This window comes from Hypanus sabinus, chromosome 15 (genome assembly GCF_030144855.1).
Source record: "Hypanus sabinus isolate sHypSab1 chromosome 15, sHypSab1.hap1, whole genome shotgun sequence".
Classification (NCBI taxonomy): Eukaryota; Metazoa; Chordata; class Chondrichthyes; order Myliobatiformes; family Dasyatidae; genus Hypanus; species Hypanus sabinus.
The window spans coordinates 36,573,881-36,594,182 of NC_082720.1; the positions used below are offsets into that span (position 1 = coordinate 36,573,881).

General features: G+C 40.0%; 1 protein-coding gene across 11 annotated transcripts in view; it reads right to left on the bottom strand.

Annotated features, from left to right (window-relative positions):
* Positions 1–20,302, bottom strand: part of arhgef37 (Rho guanine nucleotide exchange factor (GEF) 37) — a 188,123-nt gene that overhangs the window by 29,350 nt on the left and 138,471 nt on the right. For all 11 annotated transcript variants that reach the window (XR_009515864.1, XM_059990216.1, XM_059990210.1 and 8 more), the window contains 3 exons: positions 10,624–10,823; positions 6,408–6,538; positions 1,486–1,590 (listed from right to left, as the gene is read on the bottom strand). Coding sequence is in view for 10 of the 11 variants with exons in the window: in XM_059990216.1 (XP_059846199.1) it covers positions 1,486–1,590; positions 6,408–6,538; positions 10,624–10,823 (436 nt within the window). In the remaining variant the exon portion in view is untranslated. The remainder of the gene's footprint in view (positions 1–1,485; positions 1,591–6,407; positions 6,539–10,623; positions 10,824–20,302) is intronic.

The following is a 20,302-nucleotide window of genomic DNA, read 5'->3' on the forward strand; positions in this document are numbered from 1 at the left end:
CTTAGCGATAAAGAGACTTGCACACACTATTCTTATACCCCTGGGGTACCTGAAACAAGAAGCTGGTGCTGTGGTGTGAAAGCCAGCCAATGGGAGAGAGTTGCCACGTCTTTCAAAGCAACCCAGCAGCAACCAGCACAGTGGACGTGGATTTCAACTAGCGGGTAATTTATACCTCCACATTACAGGGCACATGAAAGAACACACACAATATTCTGAAGGAACTCAGCAGGCTAGGCAGCATCAATGGAAAACAGTAACCAGCTAATGTTTTGGTCCACGACCCATCATCGAGACTGGAGGAAAAAAAAGAAGAGAAGTCAGATTAAGAAGGTGGTGGGATGGGAGGAAGAAATACAAGGTAGTAGCTGATAGGTGAAACTGGGAGGGGTGAAGGAAAGAGCTGGGAAGTTGATTGGTGGAAGAGATATAAGGCTGAAGAAGGGGGAATCTGATAGGAGAGAACAGAAGGCCATGGAAGAAAGGGAAGGAGGAGCGCCAGAGGGAGGTGATGGGCAGATAAGGAGATAAGGTGAGAGAGAGAAATGAGAAGGGGGAATGGTGAAGGCGGGGGGCAGGATCATTACCAGAAATTTGAGAAACCAATGTTCATGCTATTAGGTTGGAGGCTACCCAGAAGGAATAAAAAGTGTTGCTCCTCCAACCTGAGTGTGGTCTCATTGCAGCAGTAGAGGAGGCCATGGATTGACATGCCAGAATGGGAATGGCCTTCTGCTTCTCCTATCAGATACCCCCTTTCTACAGCCCTTTATCTCTTTCACCAATCCAGTTCCCTGCTCTTTACTTCATCCCTCCCCCCTCCTGATTTCACCTATCACCTACTACCTTATATTTGTTCTTCCCCTCCCCCCACCTTCTCGTCTTTTTTCTCCAGTCCTGATGAAGGGTCTCTGCCTGAAACATAGACTGTTTACTCTTTTCCATAGATGCTGCCTGGCCTGCTGATTTCCGCCAGCATTTTGTGTGTTGCATGGATTTCCAGGATCTGCAGATTTTCTCGTTTGTGACAAGACATACAAAGCCACTTTTGTTATCAAAGCATGGGAATTGTAGATGTTCTCAATTCTGTACCCAACAAAACAAATAATTTCAGAACACTGGGCCTAGCGTTGAGGATGGATCATCAAGTCAGAAGGTAGCACATAAGGTGAGAAGACAGTGGGATACAAAAGATCTGCTATTGCCTCTAGTGGCATTTGGATCTGCTATCAAAAAAAAGAGATCACCAATTTGGAAGCCACCATTTTGATCGATTCTGCAAGGCTAGACTTGGGCACTGAGAAAATAAATGTGGTTCTTAAAGGATCAAAGGCAGCCTTCATGTCAACAAAGGACATAACAGAAACAAAATGAAAAAAAGGACAAAATTCAATTAAAGGTAAAAGGCAAAGGAAGATGGAAGCAAACATGAAAACGGCATAAGAAGTCAAAAAAAGAGATATATAAAGAAATTTGTTTTCTTACCTCCACATTTGTTATGTAATTCCCTGTGTTTTTCTTCAATGTTGTTACATCTTTTTGTATTAGGTTGAAAAGCATCACCAAATCATCATAATCTTTGTCTGTAGTCTATCAAAAACAGAAGAAAACCATTAAATTATAAAACAAAATAGCTATTTCTCATTACATGTTTTCCACTGTTGTCAAAGAATTGTGTATCAGATTAATTGGTTAATCCAACTCAACAATATAGAATCGTGTACCCAGTTTCTAGACAAGTATATACAGTACTGTGTAAAAGTCTTAGGTTCTGAGATTTTTAATATAAATATTGTTTTAGATGTTTATTTTCTGTCTTCTGCATTAGTGTTTCAGTTTAAAAGAGCAAATTTTAGATTTCCAAACAATCATTTCCAAAAAATTTATCATTACAGAGAAATAGTATTTTGCTAAAGAAAGTAATGCATTAAGTAATAGCCCATTTTTCAAATAAAAACTTAATTATTTTGTCGAGATACAGCCCAGTGCATGTTTAAACAAAGATAAGAAATAAATGTTAATGATCAATGACATAATGAGTTGAATGAACTAAACTGATTAACTGAAACAAAAACAGTTGTAGAAGGAATCAAACTGGGCAAAGGCCAACCAAACTAAAAGGTGAGGACTTGGCAGATATGACTGTTTAACCTTCAAATCATCAATTCTTATACCATGGCAAGAGTGAGCAATGTAAATCATCATAACCTTTGTCTTTACTCTATCATAAAAAGAAGAAAACCATCCTGCATCAGCCAGGTCTCTGCCTAGTAGAACTTTTGTGGCAGGCAGGAGTTTCAAGATACGCTGTCTAAGTTTCTCTCAAGAATCACAAAAAACTTATCCCTGCCAGAGGAACAAGAGCTACACCTGCCCCTACACCTCCTCCTTCACTCCCATTCAGGGCCCCAAACAATTCTTCCGGGTGAGGTGACACTTCACCAGTGAGTCTGTTGGGGTCATATACCATTGCATGTTCCTGTATATTGGTGAGACCTGACATAGATTGGGATATTGCTTTGCTGAGCATCTACTCTCCATACTCCAGAAGAAGCAGGATCTCCCAGTGGCCACTCATTTTCATTTCATTTCCCATACCAATATGTTAATCCTTGGCCTCTTCTCCTGCTGCGATGAGGCCACACTCAGGTTGGTGGAAGAACACCTTATATTCCATCCAGGTAACCTCCAACCTGATGGCATGCAGATCGATTTCTTGAACTTCCAGTAATGGCCACCCCTGCTCTCTCCTTCATCTTTTCTTTCTTTCATGGCCTTCGGTGCTCTTCTATCAGACTCACCCTTCTCCAGCCCTGTATCTCTTTCACCAATCAATTTCCCAGCTATTTACTTCACCCCTCCCCCCAACTCTCCCAGTTTCATCTACCACCTTGTGTTTCTCTCTCTCCTCCCCCACCTTTTAACTCTACTCCTCATCTTTTCCCTCCAGTTCTGCTGAAGGGTCTCAGCCCAAAACATTGACTGTACTCTTTTCCGTAGATGCTGCCTGGCCTGCAGAGTTCCTCCAGTATGTTGTGTGTTACAAAAAACAGGCAAGGTTGAGAATTAGAAATACAATGATTGGCCATGGAAACTGAGTGCAGCTGATGCCCCTTCTAAATCCGAAGAAGTCCAACACAGCTCTCAGCTCTGAACTCACAGAAACCACTGGAACCTTTTACAACCCTCTACAGTCTGGAGAAGGCTTATCAGAAGTCGTCTTCATGGAAGATTTGCTGCCAAAAAGCAAAAGTTTCCTTTGAAGTGGAAACAAAGGCAAGAGACTCACCTACACACACAAAAACAACAAGGACTAAGTGCTGAACAGTGGGAGCAAGTGCTCTGGACTGATGGGTCAAAATTTGACATTTTTGGCTCAAACAGGAGGCAGTGTGTCTCTAGAAGAGCTGGAGATTGCTACATGAATGAGTGTCTGCAGCCCACAGTGAAGGACGACAGAGGTTCCTCACAGGTTTGGGCTGCATTTCTGCAAATGGAGTTGGTGATCTGGTCAGAATTGATGGGATCCTCAAAGCTGAGAAGTACAGGCAGATTTTTCATCCTTCGCGTAATACTAGTGAGGCATCTGATTGGTCCCAACTTCACTCTGCAGCATGACAATGAGCCCAAGCACATGGCAAAAGTTATAAAGAACTATCTTCGGCAAAAAGAGGGCATTCTGCAAGAAATGGTACGAGTTCCACAGAGCCTTGATCCCAACATCATCCAGGCTATCTGAAATTACCTGGAAAGACAGAAGCAAGCAAGAACCCGAAGTCTGCAGAAGAACTGTGGCAAGTTCTCTAGGATGCTTGGAACAACCTACCAGCCTATTTTCTTACAAAACTGCATGACAGTATATCTATGAGAATTGATGCAGCTTTAAAAGCAAAGAGTAATCACACCAAATAATGATTTGATTTATTTTTTTTTACCTTTTACAGCTCCTTCTAGTAAATTTGTTGATATTATAAACTTTTCATTTCATTATTTCTGAATGCTTTTTCACTTTATAGAATTGTTTCACATATCCCTATGACTTTTGCATAATACTGCATTTCATTGATATTTTATACCACAATATGATAAAAAAAACAAGATTTTGATCTTTATTTACCTTGCTGAATCAAAATAGGAAACTAGTACAGTCTAGAGGGAACAGCACTGGCCAGCACCTATGTTAAAGGAATTTAACTAGGAAATAGGAATATGGGAAGCTTCACTCAATGGAATTGAAATACTACTACGTCGACTCAGTCCTAGGGGGCCAGTGTCATGTCAGGCCAAGGCCTTGCTACTGGTACCAACTAGTCCAGTACTACCTGCCTTGGGTTGGGTTGTTGGCGACTCAACTGGCACACCCCCTGGTGCACTTCGGTTAACCGGGGAGGAGGGTGTGTAGACACCCTGCAGGACTAAAAATAAAATCTGTCAAAGGGCAGATGAACTCCTTGTCGGAGGAGTGGCGCGCCACACTATCTTCCATTTCGCAGCTTGTGAGGCATAAGGAATTGTAATCATTAGGTGTTAAAGCATTGAACCAACTCAACATGCTATTTTAAATTCACAAACGGGTAGATAATGAGCCATGTATATTATATCCATTGGCATGGAAGTCTCCCAATCTACGTTGAGTCACCGATATACAGGAGGCCATGCTGGGATCACCGGACAAGGTATTATACATGATCCCAATAGATTCACAGATGAAGTTCGCCTCACCTGGAAGGACTACTTAGGGACCTGAATGGTGGTGAGTGAGGAGTTGTAGGGGTAGGTGTAGCACTTGTTTTATTTGCAAGGATAAGTGCTAGGAGGGATATCAGTGGGGAGGGATGAATGGACAAGGGAGTCACATCGGGAGTGATCCCTGTGGAAAGCAGAAAGTTGGGGAGGGGGTGCTTGGTGTTGGGATCCTGTTGGAGGTGGCAAAAGTTATGGAGAATTATGTGCTGGACATGGAGGCTGGTGAGGACAAGAAGAACTCTAGTAGGGTGGCGGGAGGATGGGGTAAGAGCAGACATGCATGAAAGGGAAGAGAGGCACTTATCCTTGCAAGCAGAACAAATGCTACACCTCCTCCCTTGTATACTGTGTCTGGTGCTCCCGGTGTAGCTTCCTGTATATCGGTGAGAACCGATGTAGATTGGAAGACTTCCGCCAAGTACTTATGCTCCATCCGCCAGAAGCAAGATCCTCCAATTCCACTTCCCATTCAGATTTCAATTTGTCCCATATTAAACTTATCCCTTCCCCTCTCGGTTTTGCCTATCATCTGGCGTTCTCTCTCCCCTCCCCCACCTTTTAAATCCAGTCCTCATTTTTTCTCCAGTCCTGCTGAAGAGTTTCAGCCTGAAACCTCAACTGTACTTTTTTTTTTCCATTGATGCCACTTGGCCTGTTGAGTTCCTCCAGCATTTTGTGTGTGTTGCTTGGATTTCCAGCATCTGCAAATCTTCTCTTGTTTATTTAACATGAATTAGTTATCATATATTCCCTTGATAGAACAACTTGTGCTCACAATTATCCATCATTCTTCTCTGTCACCATAATGTACTTTCATTACTCAAAGGATTATAAAACTTACTTAAATAAAGTGTATGGTAACATCATTACCGTACCAAATCACAACAATCAAGATACTCAATAATCTTAATGACACTTCTCAAAAACAGAATATTAGCAAATGACTTAAACGAGCAATCATGGAAAACACTGAGAGTCGTGCAGTTCTGGTGTGAATACTATTTTCTTTTCTATGCTTCCATTTTAGCACTTAATGTTGTGATATTATCCCCTGTACATCTATGCCAAGAATTATTCAGTAATGCTGTTTGTCATTTTCGTAATTCATTTCAAATGATAAATAATAGAGATGAGGATTCAAGCTTCATAGTCGAGGTACAGAATTTCATATCTTGTTGCAAAACAAAAATAAATCTTGACCAGATTTTCACTTAATTATTAGCTATCTCTTAGTATATATGCATTGGCAGTAAAAGTACATTCCCATCTTCTCTGTCACTGTTGCACAGTATACAAAATGAATGCATGCTATTGAAGCAGTGTAGTTTAGAGAATTTAGAATTTAACTTTGTTTCCATAGTTATTTTTGAATCATACAAACAATACAGAAATACTTAAGTTGAATCATATCTCACATCAGCTAACGTTCAAAGTATTGCTTACGTCACTTGTTTCCTTTGGAAAAGCACAGAAGTCCAAACTCTATCAAGGGTAAATTGAATCATATGCCTGTTATTCTGAAAAGGTCTAATTCATAATCGTATAAACTGGTTAATCAAGTAGCTTATTCATAGTATATTCCAATGCTGCTAACGAAGATCACCACAGATTTTGTATGCACTGCAAAAATATATATTTCTTTATGCTGGCAAACAACTTACTTTTGGAAGAATTCCAGCTTCATGCTTAATAACTTGACTGAGTCTGGATGCCTTCTTTGCTATGGAATGCGTGTTTATTCTGCATATTGAATCCTTTATAGAAAGAGTTTCCGCTTTGATATATTTGTTTGCTGTCGGAATTGGAAGGAACATAAAACATTAACAACAAAACAGTTCCTAGCATTTGCCTTTCACTGATCTAATACCTAGCTAAAGACAACTGCTTGCCAGATATAACATCTGTTATCAGAATATTGCAGGATATCATTAGAACTTCACCCATGTCAATTTGATTCCCTCACTGCCAGGTTCTACTGTGCCAGGTCTAGCTCATTTCTACTGCAAGTATATTCAATAGCAATTAGAAACTGAGCATTTGCCAGATTTCCTAAGTTATAAATTCAATATGCTTACATATTTGCAAACTTTATCTGCCATTAATTCGTTGAATCAGGGTGTTACAGACTGAAAGCAGATCCTTCAGACCATTGTGTTGATGCTAACTATCAGCCACTTACCAATCCCATTTTTAAAAAAATCTCCTTATCTTCATCAGCTTCCGCCAGATCCAGTTTCTTCTCCTAACCTATGCACTGGGGGCAACTTATAGAGGCCAATTAACCTACTAACCCGTACATCTTTGGGATGTAAGAGGAAAGCAGAACTCAGCAAAGAAACCCCTTGCGATCAGAAGGATAACATGCAAACTCCAAGCAGCCAGAGTCAGTACTGAACCTGTGTTCTGATCCTAGGGCCAGCAGTTCCACTAGATATATCACTGTGCTGTCATTCCTTCTACAGAATTTTCAGTGCCTGTTTCTTGATGCTCTTCCTTTCAACCCGAATTTTTCTTCAATTCTATATTGCAAAGGTAAGCAACTTCTCACTTCGTGTTATCAACTTGAATGACAGGGCACCGGTGAGCCCAGCAGAACAAGGAGAAGCAGTTGTTTTGTCCCGAGGATGATGTCAGGCAAACATGACGGTGAAGGTGATGTTTGGCACGTTTGCACTTAATAGGTATGGAATACAAGAGTGGAAATCATTGGTGAGACTGCACCTGGAATACTGAGTGTAGTTCTGGTCACTGGACTCTAGGAAAGATGTGATTATGTTAGAGAGGGTGTAGAAAAGATTCACAAGGATATTGCTGATAAGGACAGACTGGCTAGGCTGGAACTGTGTTTCCTGGATCAAAGAAGACTGAGTTGTGATCTTATAGAGCTTTAAAAAATCATGAGATGCACAGGCAAGGCAGATTTTCACCACCATTATCCAATGGTAAGGGAATCTAAAACTAGAGGGCATAGGTTAAAGGTAAGAAGGGATGGATTTAAAGAAGAGCTTAGCAGCAAGTTTTTCTACACATACAATGGTGGATATAGAATATAGAACAATACAGTATAGTATGGCCCTTTGGCCCACAATGTTGTAATGAGCAAAGTAAACCTGCTACACAATCAACCTAACCCTTCTCTCCTACATAGCCTATAACCCTCCATTTTTCTTACATCCTACTATCTATTTAAGTATTTCTTAAAAGTGGCCTGTGTACCAGCCTCTTCCTCCATCCTTGATAGTGTACTCCAGGCACATACCACTGTGTAAAAATATATATATATACTTCTGACACTTACTCTCAACTTTCTTGCATCCACCTTAATTGGATATCTGTGGTATTGACTATTACTGTCCTGGGGTAAGGCACAGGCTTTCCGTTCTATCTATGCCTCTCATCATCTTGTACACCTCTATCAAGTCATCTCTCATCAGCTTGGCTCCAAGGAGAAAAGCCCTAGCTCACTCAGGCTTTTCTTAAAGGACATCTTCCCTAATCTAAGCAGCATCTTGGTAAATCTCCTTGGCAGCTTCTCTAATGGTTCCACATCTTTCCTATAATGAGGCGAGCAGAAAAGAATACAATACTCCAAGTGTGGTCTAACCAGAGTTTTATAGAGCAACAACATTACCTTATGGTTCTTCAAATCAATCCCAACTAATGAAGATCAACACACCACATGCAGCCTTAACCACTCTATCAACTTGCTTGGCAACTTTGAAGGATCTACGGACTTGGATCCCAATATCTCCCTGTACCTCACACTGCTAAGAATTCTGCCATTAACCTTATACTCTGCCTTCAAATTTGAAATTCCAAAGTGAATCATTTCACTTTTCCAAAATGAACTCCATCTGCCTTGCTCCCCATCCTGTCTGTTGTAACCTATGACTATCCACAACATCACCAATTACATACCACTTGCAAATTTATTAAATCACCTTTCCACTTCTTCATGCAAGTAATTCATCAAAAAGAGTGGGGGTCCCTGTGGAACACCACTGGTTGCCAATCTCCAAGTAAAACATGCTCCATCTCCTACCACCCTCTGACTTCTGTGGGGAAGCCAATTCCAAATCCACATAGCCAAGTTTCCCTGGATCCCATGCATCACAACTTTCTGGGTAAACCCATCATGGGGAACCTTGTCAAACTCCGTATATAATTCAACCTGCCTTTACCACAGGAAGTGGTAAAGATGGGTTAAATTATTATGTTTAAATGTTATTTGGACAAGTACATGGATGGAAAGATTTACAAAAGTATATGACTAACAAAGGCAAATAGAACTAGCTTAGGTAAGTACATTGGCCCACAAGATGAGTTGGCCATTGGGCCTGTTTCCATGCTATATAGCTTATGACTCTAAAATCATAAACTCCTTACCCTCAAAACTGATCTCCAATTCCTCACTGTTAAAAGGCTTTTCTTATTTTGTCACTTTAGCCTCTATTTTCTTTCTCTCATAAACTCTCTCTGAAGTCCATAAAAGTGCCACCACCACAATTTTCTTCATCGCCTCTTGACCTTTTTTCCAAGTTGACTTCTATAACATCCTTGGTATCAATATTACTCCAAACAAACTTACACTCATATTGTCTGTGATTGAAGGTGTAGATTTTGTCATTCTTTATCTAGTATACTAGGCCCTCATCTCAGTGGTTTCAAAATGTTCTTCTTTGTAAATCTCTTTAGGATCTTGCTTTGTTTGAAGAAAAGGCTTTCAAAATCCTCCACACAAGAAATATTTGATAAAAAATAAATTCAAGGAATTTAAAGTAATTTGTTGTTCATCAGTTAGGTAGTAGAAGACCGATGAAATAGATACTGGCTATGACTTCAATTTGGAAGCAACTGGTGCTTCCCAAAGGATTTGTACTGGGGCCTTGCTTGACAAATCTCTAAGGGCAAAGAAAAAGAAATGCTTGTATAGCTCTCAAAGTCAAAATTCAGGTCACCCTCACACTCTGTGAGAAGAGTCTAAATTAGAAATTCTACTGCACACAAACAGGCATGCTTTATCACTGGCCTGCACAATCTTGAGAGGATTTCATTCATGATTGTTCCACTTGGCAGGACTTCATGCACTCTGAAGCTACAATCAAAGAGCAAAGGAGAAGTGGTGGGGGAGAGTGGAAAAAAACTGTAATATAAACCTTGCAACAGCAGCTTCTGCTGTTAATCATACAATCCAAAGCACTAAGAACTTAGGTACACCATTTCACCATTTATGGTTTATTGAAATTAGCACCAATTCCAAAACAAAGCTAGAATGCTATCTCAAGTAACAGTACTCTGAGGAGTATAGAGGTCACTAGTAATATGACTCTGACCTTAGGAAGCTGCCCTTAAAGTATCATGACGCATTACATTTTCAGTTGCTGCCAAGGAGAATGACTGCACAATGTATTGAATGGAGGAGGCGTAGCAGAGTTTTCCCAGAAGTCCAGTGGAAACTGCACAGACATCTGAATAACAATCCTCACAGGTGGTAGTTTCATTGCTCAAAGGGCACTAATGTCTGGAAATTGCCATGTGGGTATTTTTACAGACGTGTGTGTATGTATTATTTATGAATGCCTGCACTCTTGTGAGCCTTACAGTACAGCCTAGCACCTTCCAAAAATGAATACAAAAATTGCATTTGACAAAATATGAAGATTCTCTACTTTTTTGGTATACTGTAATCTTTATGATATGCTATTTGAACCAAGGACAAATTTCTCCCATTATGTCTTACTTGCAAAGTGCACTGACAATATTATCAATGGAATCATCTGTTTCTAACATTAACTACAACCACAACAAGAAAAAATGGTGATGTGGAAGCCTTTAGGAGGAGGCAAGTGTGATGAAAGAATAAAGGGTAGTTCATACCTACTTCTCGTAGTCCCTTGTATTCATTGATATTAATGTTAACTTCTTGCATGGCATTGATAGCTTTCTCTAGTGCAGCATAACCTTCATCTGATTGTGGTGTATTTTTCAACATACTTTCTAAAAGCAGTTGATATTTGAAGATCCTCTGGACTGGCATCACCAAGTAGAAAGTCAATGTCATGGCACCAGTGTCTGACCTATTGGGAAAAGATAGAAATTAGATTTAATATTTGGTCATTCTTTATATCTAACCACTTAAAATAGTCCATCTTAATATCACCTTTCATATACTACTTCCAAAAAATTCCAAAAGATAAACTGTCAAATAAGATTACATCTATAATGCTGAGAAGTCACACAGAGAAAACACTGCCAAGAGGATTGCTAAGAAAAGCTTTGGCTATTACTATTCAATAGGAGTCTCTGCAATAAGCCAAGCCACTGGCAAATTTGAAAACTTAATATGCGATTAACTTTGCTTTTAATGTGTTGGATTACATTTGGCTCAACAGTTAAAGAGAAACCAATTTATCTCCGCACTAACAAACATGCTCCTTCTTTGGCCTTTACAGGCCTGGAGCAGGACCCATAAAATTGTTTAATTGCATGTTTATTTTTCATACTTAAAATATTAACTTATAAATTTGCTTGGTGGAACTTTAATCAAAAGAAAGGACCTGAATTTCTATTGTACAGTTCTCAACCATGGAACATAACAATATCTCTTAATCAATCAATTAATTCATTTTAAGCAGCAAATTTGCTGTAATGGTAAATAGTGACAATATTAATGAACTATTGAGGAGGAAATCGTCTTTTATGGTTGAGGCAGCAGAAGAGTGACATGCTTCAAAAAATATTCTATAGCTGATGGATGCAAATGTACCTTTCTGTGAATGTGTGTTCAATCTGAACCATTCAATATACTAACTGCTGTTTAAATTTCTTAATCAAGAGCATTATGTTTTTTGTAGCAATATATATAAAATACTAGAGGAAATCAGCAGACTAGGCAGCATCTATGAAAAAGTGTAAATAGTCAACTAGACTGGAAAGGAAGAGGAGAAGTCGAGTAAGGAAGTGAGCGGGAGAGGCGGAAGAAGTACAAGGTGGTAGGTAATAGGTGAAACTGGGAGGGGGAGGAGCAAAGTAGAACTGGGAAGGTGATTGGTGAAAGAGACAAAGGGCTGGAGAAGAGGGTATCTGATAGGAGCAGATAGAAGACCATGGAAGAAAGGGAAAGAGGAGGAGAACCAGAGGGAGCTGATGGGCAGGTAAGGAGATACGGTGAGAGAGGGAAAGAGGAATGGGGAATGGTGAAGAAAAAGGTGGGGGGAGCAATTACCATGAGTTTGAGAAATCAGTGAGTTTGAGCCATCGGATTAGAGGCTACCCATACAGAATATACAGTAATGCTCCTCCAACCTGAGTGTGGCTGCATTACAGCAATAGAGGAGGCCATGGACTGACTTGTCGAAATGGGAATGGGAAGTAGAATTGAAATGGGTGGCCACTGGCGATCCCACTTCTTCTGGCGGATGGAGAGTAGATGCTCGAAGAAGCGGTCTCCCGATCTATGTCGGGTCTCACCGATATACAGGAGGCCACACAGGAGCACTGGATGACCCCAGCAGACCTGCAGGTGAAGTGTCGCCTCATCTGGAAGGACTGCTTGTGGCCCTGAATGATAGTGAGGAAGGAAGTGTAGGGGCAGGTGTGGCACTTGTTCTGCTTGCAAGGATAAGTACCTCGAGGTAGATCAGTGGGGACAAGTGGACAAGGGAGTTGTGCAAGGAGCGATCTCTGGGGAAAGTGGAATGTGCAGGGGTGGGGGGGGGGGGGGAAGATGTGTTTGGTGGTGCGGATCCAGATAGAGATGGCAGAAGCTTACAGAGAATTATGTGCTGGATGCAGAGGTTAGTGGTGTGGTACATGAGGACAAGAGGAACCCTATCCGTGGTATGGCAGCAGGAAGATGGAGTGAGGGCAGCATTGATGTGGAGGAAAGGAAGCTCCTTTCTTTGAAGGAGGAGGACATCTCAGTTGTTCTGCAATGAAAAGCCTCATCCTGAAATCTGATACAGTGGAGACAGAGGAACTGATAGAAGGGAATGGCCTTTTTACAAGTGACAGGATGGAAAGAGGTATTGTTCAGTTAGCTGTGAGAATTCAGTTGGTTTATAAATGATATCAGTAGATAGACTGTCTCCAGAGATGTAAACAGAGAGATCGATAAAAGGAAGGGAGGTGTCAGAAGTGGAACCAAGTAAATTTGAGGGCAGGGTGGAAATTGGAGGCAAAGTTGATGAAGTGAATGAGATCAGAATGGGTGCAGGAAACAGAACCAATGCAATCATTGAAGTAGCTGAGGAAAAGTTAGAGAGCAATACCAGTATAGGCTTAGAACATCGTCCGTTCCATGTAGCTGACAAAAAGGCAGGCAAAGCTAAGGTTTGAAGGTATTGGGAGAAGCCGAAGGAGAAATTATTTTGGGTGAGGACCTGTTCCGCAAGACAGAAGAGAGTGGTAGTGAAGGGCAAGTGGTTGGATCTATTGTCCAGAAAGAAGCAGGGAACTTTAAGGCCTTCCTGATGGGGGATGGAGGTTTATAGGGACTGGACATCCATAGTAAACATTACTAAGTAAATTTGAGGGCAGGGTGGAAGTTACCAAGTAAATTTGAAGGCAGGGTTATGTTACTGGTATCACGCATAGCAAGTCAAGAATTTTTCAATGGTCTCTTCTCAGTACAAGATTTTCTTAATAAAATATGTCTATGAATCCAAGGGGGGGGAGTATTTCTTCTGATACCACATGCACTGGAAAGTCACCAGGCTACCAGATGTGCTGAACTTGGGCATGCTGAATCTTGTCTGTCATGTTCCCACTGCATCACCAAGACTAGCCTCAGAAAAAGGCCCATATGAAAACTTACAACACTGTAAGTTATGACAGTAAACTATAACAGCAGGTTTGAGTTTGGATCTTTCATTTCAAGATTTTCTATATTCCTTGTGTAATCTTACTTTCTCCAACACATTTAAGCAACTACTCAACCCATAGTGTTCTTTAGGCAACAGGAATGGAGATACTAATTTGCAAACTGGGTTTTCTAAACACTTCTTAATTAGCACATCTGACCACATTTTAATGAGTGGGTAGTAAATTTTGAGTCATTAGTGTTTGGGTTTCATCTTCGAATTTCACCTTTGAAATTCTATTTTCTTATGATACATAAGTACATTGAGGACATTTACAGCAGCAGATGCAGACAGAAGGCCTGGAAGATCATCAGGGTCACCAGTCATCCCAACCATAAACTGTTTCAGCTACTCCGTCTGGCAACCGCAGCATTAAAGCCAAGACGAGCAGGCTATGGGACAGTTTCTTTCTACAAGCCATTAGACTTTTAAATTCACATGACTGCACTTTGCAATGGAGTCATAATGCAAAGATTTTACTACCTCACAGTGTGGGATGGATGTAAGATATAAATGAATTCTAAATTCTAACAAAAAAATATTGAGTTTGTGAAAGACTTCCAAGTAAGGAGAAAATCTTCTTCAAATCTCCTCCATCTCACTATAACTCATTGTAAAACCTACTGTAGTTTAAAAAAAAGGATCTAGTACTATAGTTATTATAACAAGCTTCACTGACTGAAGAACAGTATTCTGAAAGTGATGTCAGAACAACCATTCAGATCATAAGTTATTTTCATACGGAAGATGACTATACTTCCCAAGAAGAATTTAAAGGCTGAATTTCAAGATGGTCCATTTTATTCCTTATGCTGCCCGCATTCACATCCAATATTCTCCGGCCACTATTTGTTGCTTTCTGTTTTAACTGCACCATGCCACTATTGCCATTGTCTTTGATTAAGCCTCATCTCCTGCCTGTTCTTTCTATAATCTCTGTTGAATGCTATCTTTGATTTATTTCTGCTTTCCCCTTCCTCAGCCCTATCACTCCTGTTCCCATCCCCCTGCCAAATAAGTTTAAACCCTCCCTAACAGCTCTATTAAATGTTCCCGCTAGGATATTGGACTTTTTGGGTTCAGGTGTCACCCGCTCTTTTTGTACAGATCGTATGTCCCCAGAAGAGGCCCCAATGATCCAGGAATCTGAAACCCTGCCTCCTACACCAGTCTCTCTGCCACACATCAATACGCCTGATCATGCTATTCTTGCACTTGCTAGCAAGTGGCACGGGCAGCAATCCTAAGATTATTACCCTAGAAGTCCTGCCTTTTGGCTTCCTACCTAACTCCCTGATTTCTCTCTTCAGGACCTCCTCCCTTTTTCTACTATGTCATTGGTACCAATGTGTACAAAGACTTCTGGCTGGTCACCCTCTCCCTTCAGAATACTCTGCACCCAATCCGAGAAATCCCGTACCCTGGCACCTGGGAGGCAACACGCCTTGTGGGTACCTCTATCACCACTTATGAACTGAAGCATAAAGCCAAAGCTACACAGGAATGGCTTAAAAACAACAATGTTAATGTCCTGGTGTGGCCAAGTCAGAGTCAAGATCTCAATCCAATTGAGAATTTGTGGCTGGATTTGAAAAGGCCTGTTCACTCACGATCACTGTGCAATCTGACAGAGCTTGAACAGCTTTGTACAAAAGAATGGGGGAAAATTGCAGTGTCCAGATGTGCAAAGCTGATAGAGACCTATCCACACAGACTCAAGGCTGTAATCACTGTCAAAGGTGCATTCATTAAATACTGACCTGAAGGGGCTGAGTAATTATGCAATCAATTACTGTGTTTAATAATTGTAATAAATTTAGACCAATTTGTAGAAATTTGTTTTCACTTTGACACTTTGTTTTCAGTGTGAAAATAGCCGAATTAAATCCACTGTGATTCAATATTGTAAAACAATAAAATATGAAAACTTCTAAGGGGTTGATACTCGTTATAGGAACAGTACCTGCCTAACAGTCTGCACAGTACTATGAACTGAAACGAGTAGTGTTTCATTCAGTAATTTTAATATTTTTTATGAAGCCTCACTACTGATAGCCCTTTAACATTGGTCTGAAATAAAATTAGTACAGTGTGATCCAATGGGTCATGAAGCAACACAGAGGCAGGATTGAATGCATTCTTGGGTAGATACCGACAGTATTCCAACTCTGTGCTCCTGTGCACTCAAGTGGAGTTTCAAATTTGGTGATAATGAATCATATCAAAATATAGTACAGTTACAACACTCTGAACTGTATTTCTTTTTAGTAGGAAGGTTGTTACAATATTGATGATGCCAAAGAAAACAATCCTCAGTCACTAACGTTTGGCAGCCAGCCAACATTTTGACAAGATTGAAGAAATACTGTGCCTATTTACAGCTGGATTTAAGGTCAGACTGGGTCACCCAGATCTACCTCCTTCAATAATACTTTTAATGCATTTACATGGAAGTTAGTGGTTGATTCAGATGGAAATGGAGAACTTCCTTAAAGGTAATAGTATCACACTGACCAAAAAGCCTGAACATTCGTCAGCTGTTGTGAACCATGACAGCATTTCATTTCTTAACTAGCATGTCAGAAACAGTATACCCTGTAAGAGTATCAGTTTTCCTTTCCTGAAGGGAGGGAAGTGGTGGATTGTTTGCCATTATCTGTAGTTTCACAATTAATATTGCAGTTAATTTATTTAATTAACTAAACTAATATTTTCTAGTACTTTGGTGGGATTTGAGCAGCATATCTCGAGAATGCCAGTCCTGTAAAAGAAACGTTGGACTTTTGAGCTTGACGTAACATTTAGGGTGGTATTATTCCACCAAACCACCATTGACATAACAATCAACTATTTCTCTGTTCCTTGTGGCTCTCTTGACTCGTAGAAATGTGGATATGTCGAAAAGGGCATGGTAAATTGTGATGGCTGATAACTCACTTTTAGTGTTTATGGAGAATAGACCAATGACTGTCTGAAGGTCTAGTTATGTCCGAGAGATAAAACTCAGCATGAATTACCAGTTTCAGCGGAAGGACAAGAATGTGGAAATCAATTGCTTATTCTAGAAATGTTGCAAATTGTAAAGAACAATAAAAGGTTTATTTTCTGTTATTTCATTTGAAAATGTCAACAGTGGAAAAAATACCACTAGCTTTTCTATTCTATCATACTAATGTAAGCAATGTCATTTTTTTTTCCAGCATCAGTAACATGAGTGAGGTATCTGCTGCCACTGGTTAAATAAAACCACCTTAAAGAGAAAATGGAGAGAACTTACTCTGACATTTTAGTCAGGTCTCATAACTAATATTAAAAAGTCATTTTAACAAAATTCTTTTCGCATCACAGTTGTGGGCTTTCACTGATGTTTCATAAATACAAATCAACTGCAAAATGAAAGTATTCTGTAGCACTACTGAGCTTTTCATAAATCGCCACTTGCTTTATATTTATTCTGTCTCTCCCTCCACACATAATTGTATCTGTTTTTTCAACTGCGATCAATCATGATTCCTGTCTCTCATGGACTTTTTTGTTGCTCTCCATCTAAGATAACATAACTGGACTTTATGATTTAACACAAGGCATGTCAACAACAAAGTAACATTGATCCTCAGTAGATTACAGTATTAACACTTCTTCAGTGACTAATCAGCAGCACAGAACTTGAAACAAGTACCATGGTGATAATGGGGCAACAAGGGTAGACTCAATCTTTTGAGGTTTGAAACAGGTTATGATCATTTTACAGACACATAACGACTCTTTGTTATCAGTCATCCACAAACTGGGAAGTCCAAAGCCAAAGCAAATTTGGGTCCCAATATTCATTAACATTACGAGGGCAACCTGCTAGTACTTGGAGGCAAGCCCATTTTAAATCAATTTCTTTCAAATTGTAAGATTTTGGATTACTAAAGTTCAAAGTTCAAATTTATTATTAAAATATGTGTAACGTATACAACCTTGAGATTCATCTTCTTGCAGGCACTCACAAAACAAAGAATCTGATAACTTAACAACCTCAGTACCACTTACTGACTGATGCCCAGTTTGGATTGTGCTAGGACCATTCGGTGAAGGACCTTAACACATCCAGAGATTAAACAAAAACCAAAGATTGAATTCCTGAGCTGAGGTGAAAGTAATTACCTTTAATTTCAAGACAATATTTAGCTGAAAAAGTTTTACCAGTTGCTCTGGTAAAACTTGTCAATGGCATCAAAGGGAAAAACACCAGTGGTTTTAAGAAATAATTTTTTTTTAATTGTTATGGTTGCGAAAGGATCTTTATTCCAAAACTAGGGCACCAATGCAGTATTCTAAGACCAAGAAACTTCAGCTGATCCTTCAATCATAAGGTTAGGAGTGGTGATGTTTACTAATGATAGTGATATTGAATAGTGCACAATTGCCTAAGAAACACAGCAGCTCATTCCATCTTGCAGCTAACCTAAACAACATTTAATCATGATTTAAAAGTGGCAAGCACCTTTCATGCCACAGAAATGTCAGTCAATCATCAGCTCCAATAAAAGGAATTTCTAACTGCCAACCACCAATCTTCAATAGTAAAATGTTACCAAGCTGTGGTCTCCATTGAGACTTGGTTGTTTTTCAAGTTCTGAGGGATAGTTTTGGGGGCAGTGAGGGGAAAGTTAGGGGTCAAGTTGGAGCTTAAAGACAGGGATGTGGAGGAGTTGGAGGTCAGACCAGAGTAAGTAGGCCTAGAGTACAAGGCATGGAGATTCGGTTCCTGTCATCAGCTAGTCCAGAAGTTGATACTGAAGATCAAAGCATGAAAGTCCATCAGAAGTCCAGAAGTCAGAGCCTAGTGGCTGAAGCCTGGAGATTGGAGATGGGAGGCTGGTCCTGGAGTTGAAGTTGTGTGGGTAGGATAGAGGAAAGGAGCTTGCTTTGCTGTTGTTTTGTTGTGTCCTATGTCGTTTTGTCAAGCATCATGGGCATGCTATGTTAGCACCAGAATATGTGATAACATTTGCAGGTTGTCCCAGCACATCCTTAGGAGTGTTGGTTGCTAACACAAAAGGCACATTTAACTCTATGTCCCCAAGCATGTGATAAAAAAATCAGAATCTGAAATACCATTGCCAACTCACCCAGTATCAATATTTTGGGTTATCACCACAAACACAGCAGGACCAACTACATAAATACCCTGGTTACAAGAGCAAATCAGAGACTGGGTATCCAATGGCAAAGCTCACTTCCTAACACCCAACACCTCTTCACCATCTAAAAGGCATAAATTAAGAATATGATGGAATTCTTTTCATTTAGCTGAATGAGTGTTTAATTCTCAGAGTTTGACATTGTGCAAGAAACAACATCAACCACTCTGAACGTGAGGTTTCTCCACCTTTGGGACTTTTACAAGTTCCACCTTTGAACTTCTCAGCAGCTACTTCAAATCACTCTGCTGATCCCTCCCAATTCTGGGCACTCACAGCAAAGGCAAGGGCAGCTGACATGACAACACTTCACCTACAAGTTCCTTTCCAAGACGCTCAGTACCCTGAATTGGAAATTTTTCACCAATCTTTCATTGTTGTTGGGTTTAAAACCCTGGGATTCCACACATGGGGCAGGACCTCCGCCAAAAGCAAAGTGGCAGCTCAAGATGGTAACTAATTAATATAGAAAAGTTTAATCAGTTCCTCCTCCAGGGAAATTGTCTTTGGGCAATAATTGCTGAGCTTCTCAGCAGCATCTAGATCCCAGAAGAATACAAGGAATTGTGGATCAGCAACAGTGGAAATGAGGTGAAGTACATGTACTTGTTCATCAAAACTGGTCTTCTCTGCATGTATCCTCCAGAGTGAGCAAAATACTTTTGGACAATGAGGCACCTACTTGTTGATAAAAGCCCAGTGTTTTCATTCAGTGTCATATAGTGATAAGGGTAGCTGTAACCTGCATTACATATATTTGAAAGTGATGAAAATTTAATGTCATTAATGGTAATAAGTGAACAGTAAACAACTGTGAACTACAATTTAAAATGAGGAAACTGTATTTCCCTATGTCAGACTTTGTAATGTTGATTTCTTTTCAATCATTTTCAATATGATGGTATCATATGACTTAACATTCAATTCAAACTGATTAATTTGTAGCTAAAAGTTATTTAACAAAATATTCATTATACTTCCTGTTAAACAATATAACAATCAATCACAGCACGGAAACAGGTCATCTCGGCTCTCCTAGTCCGTGCCGAACTCTTAATCTCCCCTAGTCCAACCTACCTGCACTCAGCCCATAACCCTCCACTCCTTTCCTGTCCATATACCTATCCAATTTTACCTTAAATGACACAACTGAACTGGCCTCTACTACTTCTACAGGAAGCTCATTCCACACAGCTATCACTCTCTGAGTAAAGAAATACCCCCTCGTGTTTCCCTTAAACTTCTGCCCCCTAACTCTCAAATCATGTCCTCTCGTTTGAATCTCCCCTACTCTCAATGGAAACAGCCTATTCACGTCAACTCTATCTATTATCCCTCTCAAAATTTTAAATACCTCGATCAAATCCCCCCTCAACCTTCTACGCTTCAATGAATAGAGACCTAACTTGTTCAACCTTGTTATGTTTATGCACCACTAGAATGACATCAGGAGAGAGTTTAATTAATATAGAGAAGTTTAATCAGTCTCTCCATTTTAAAGTA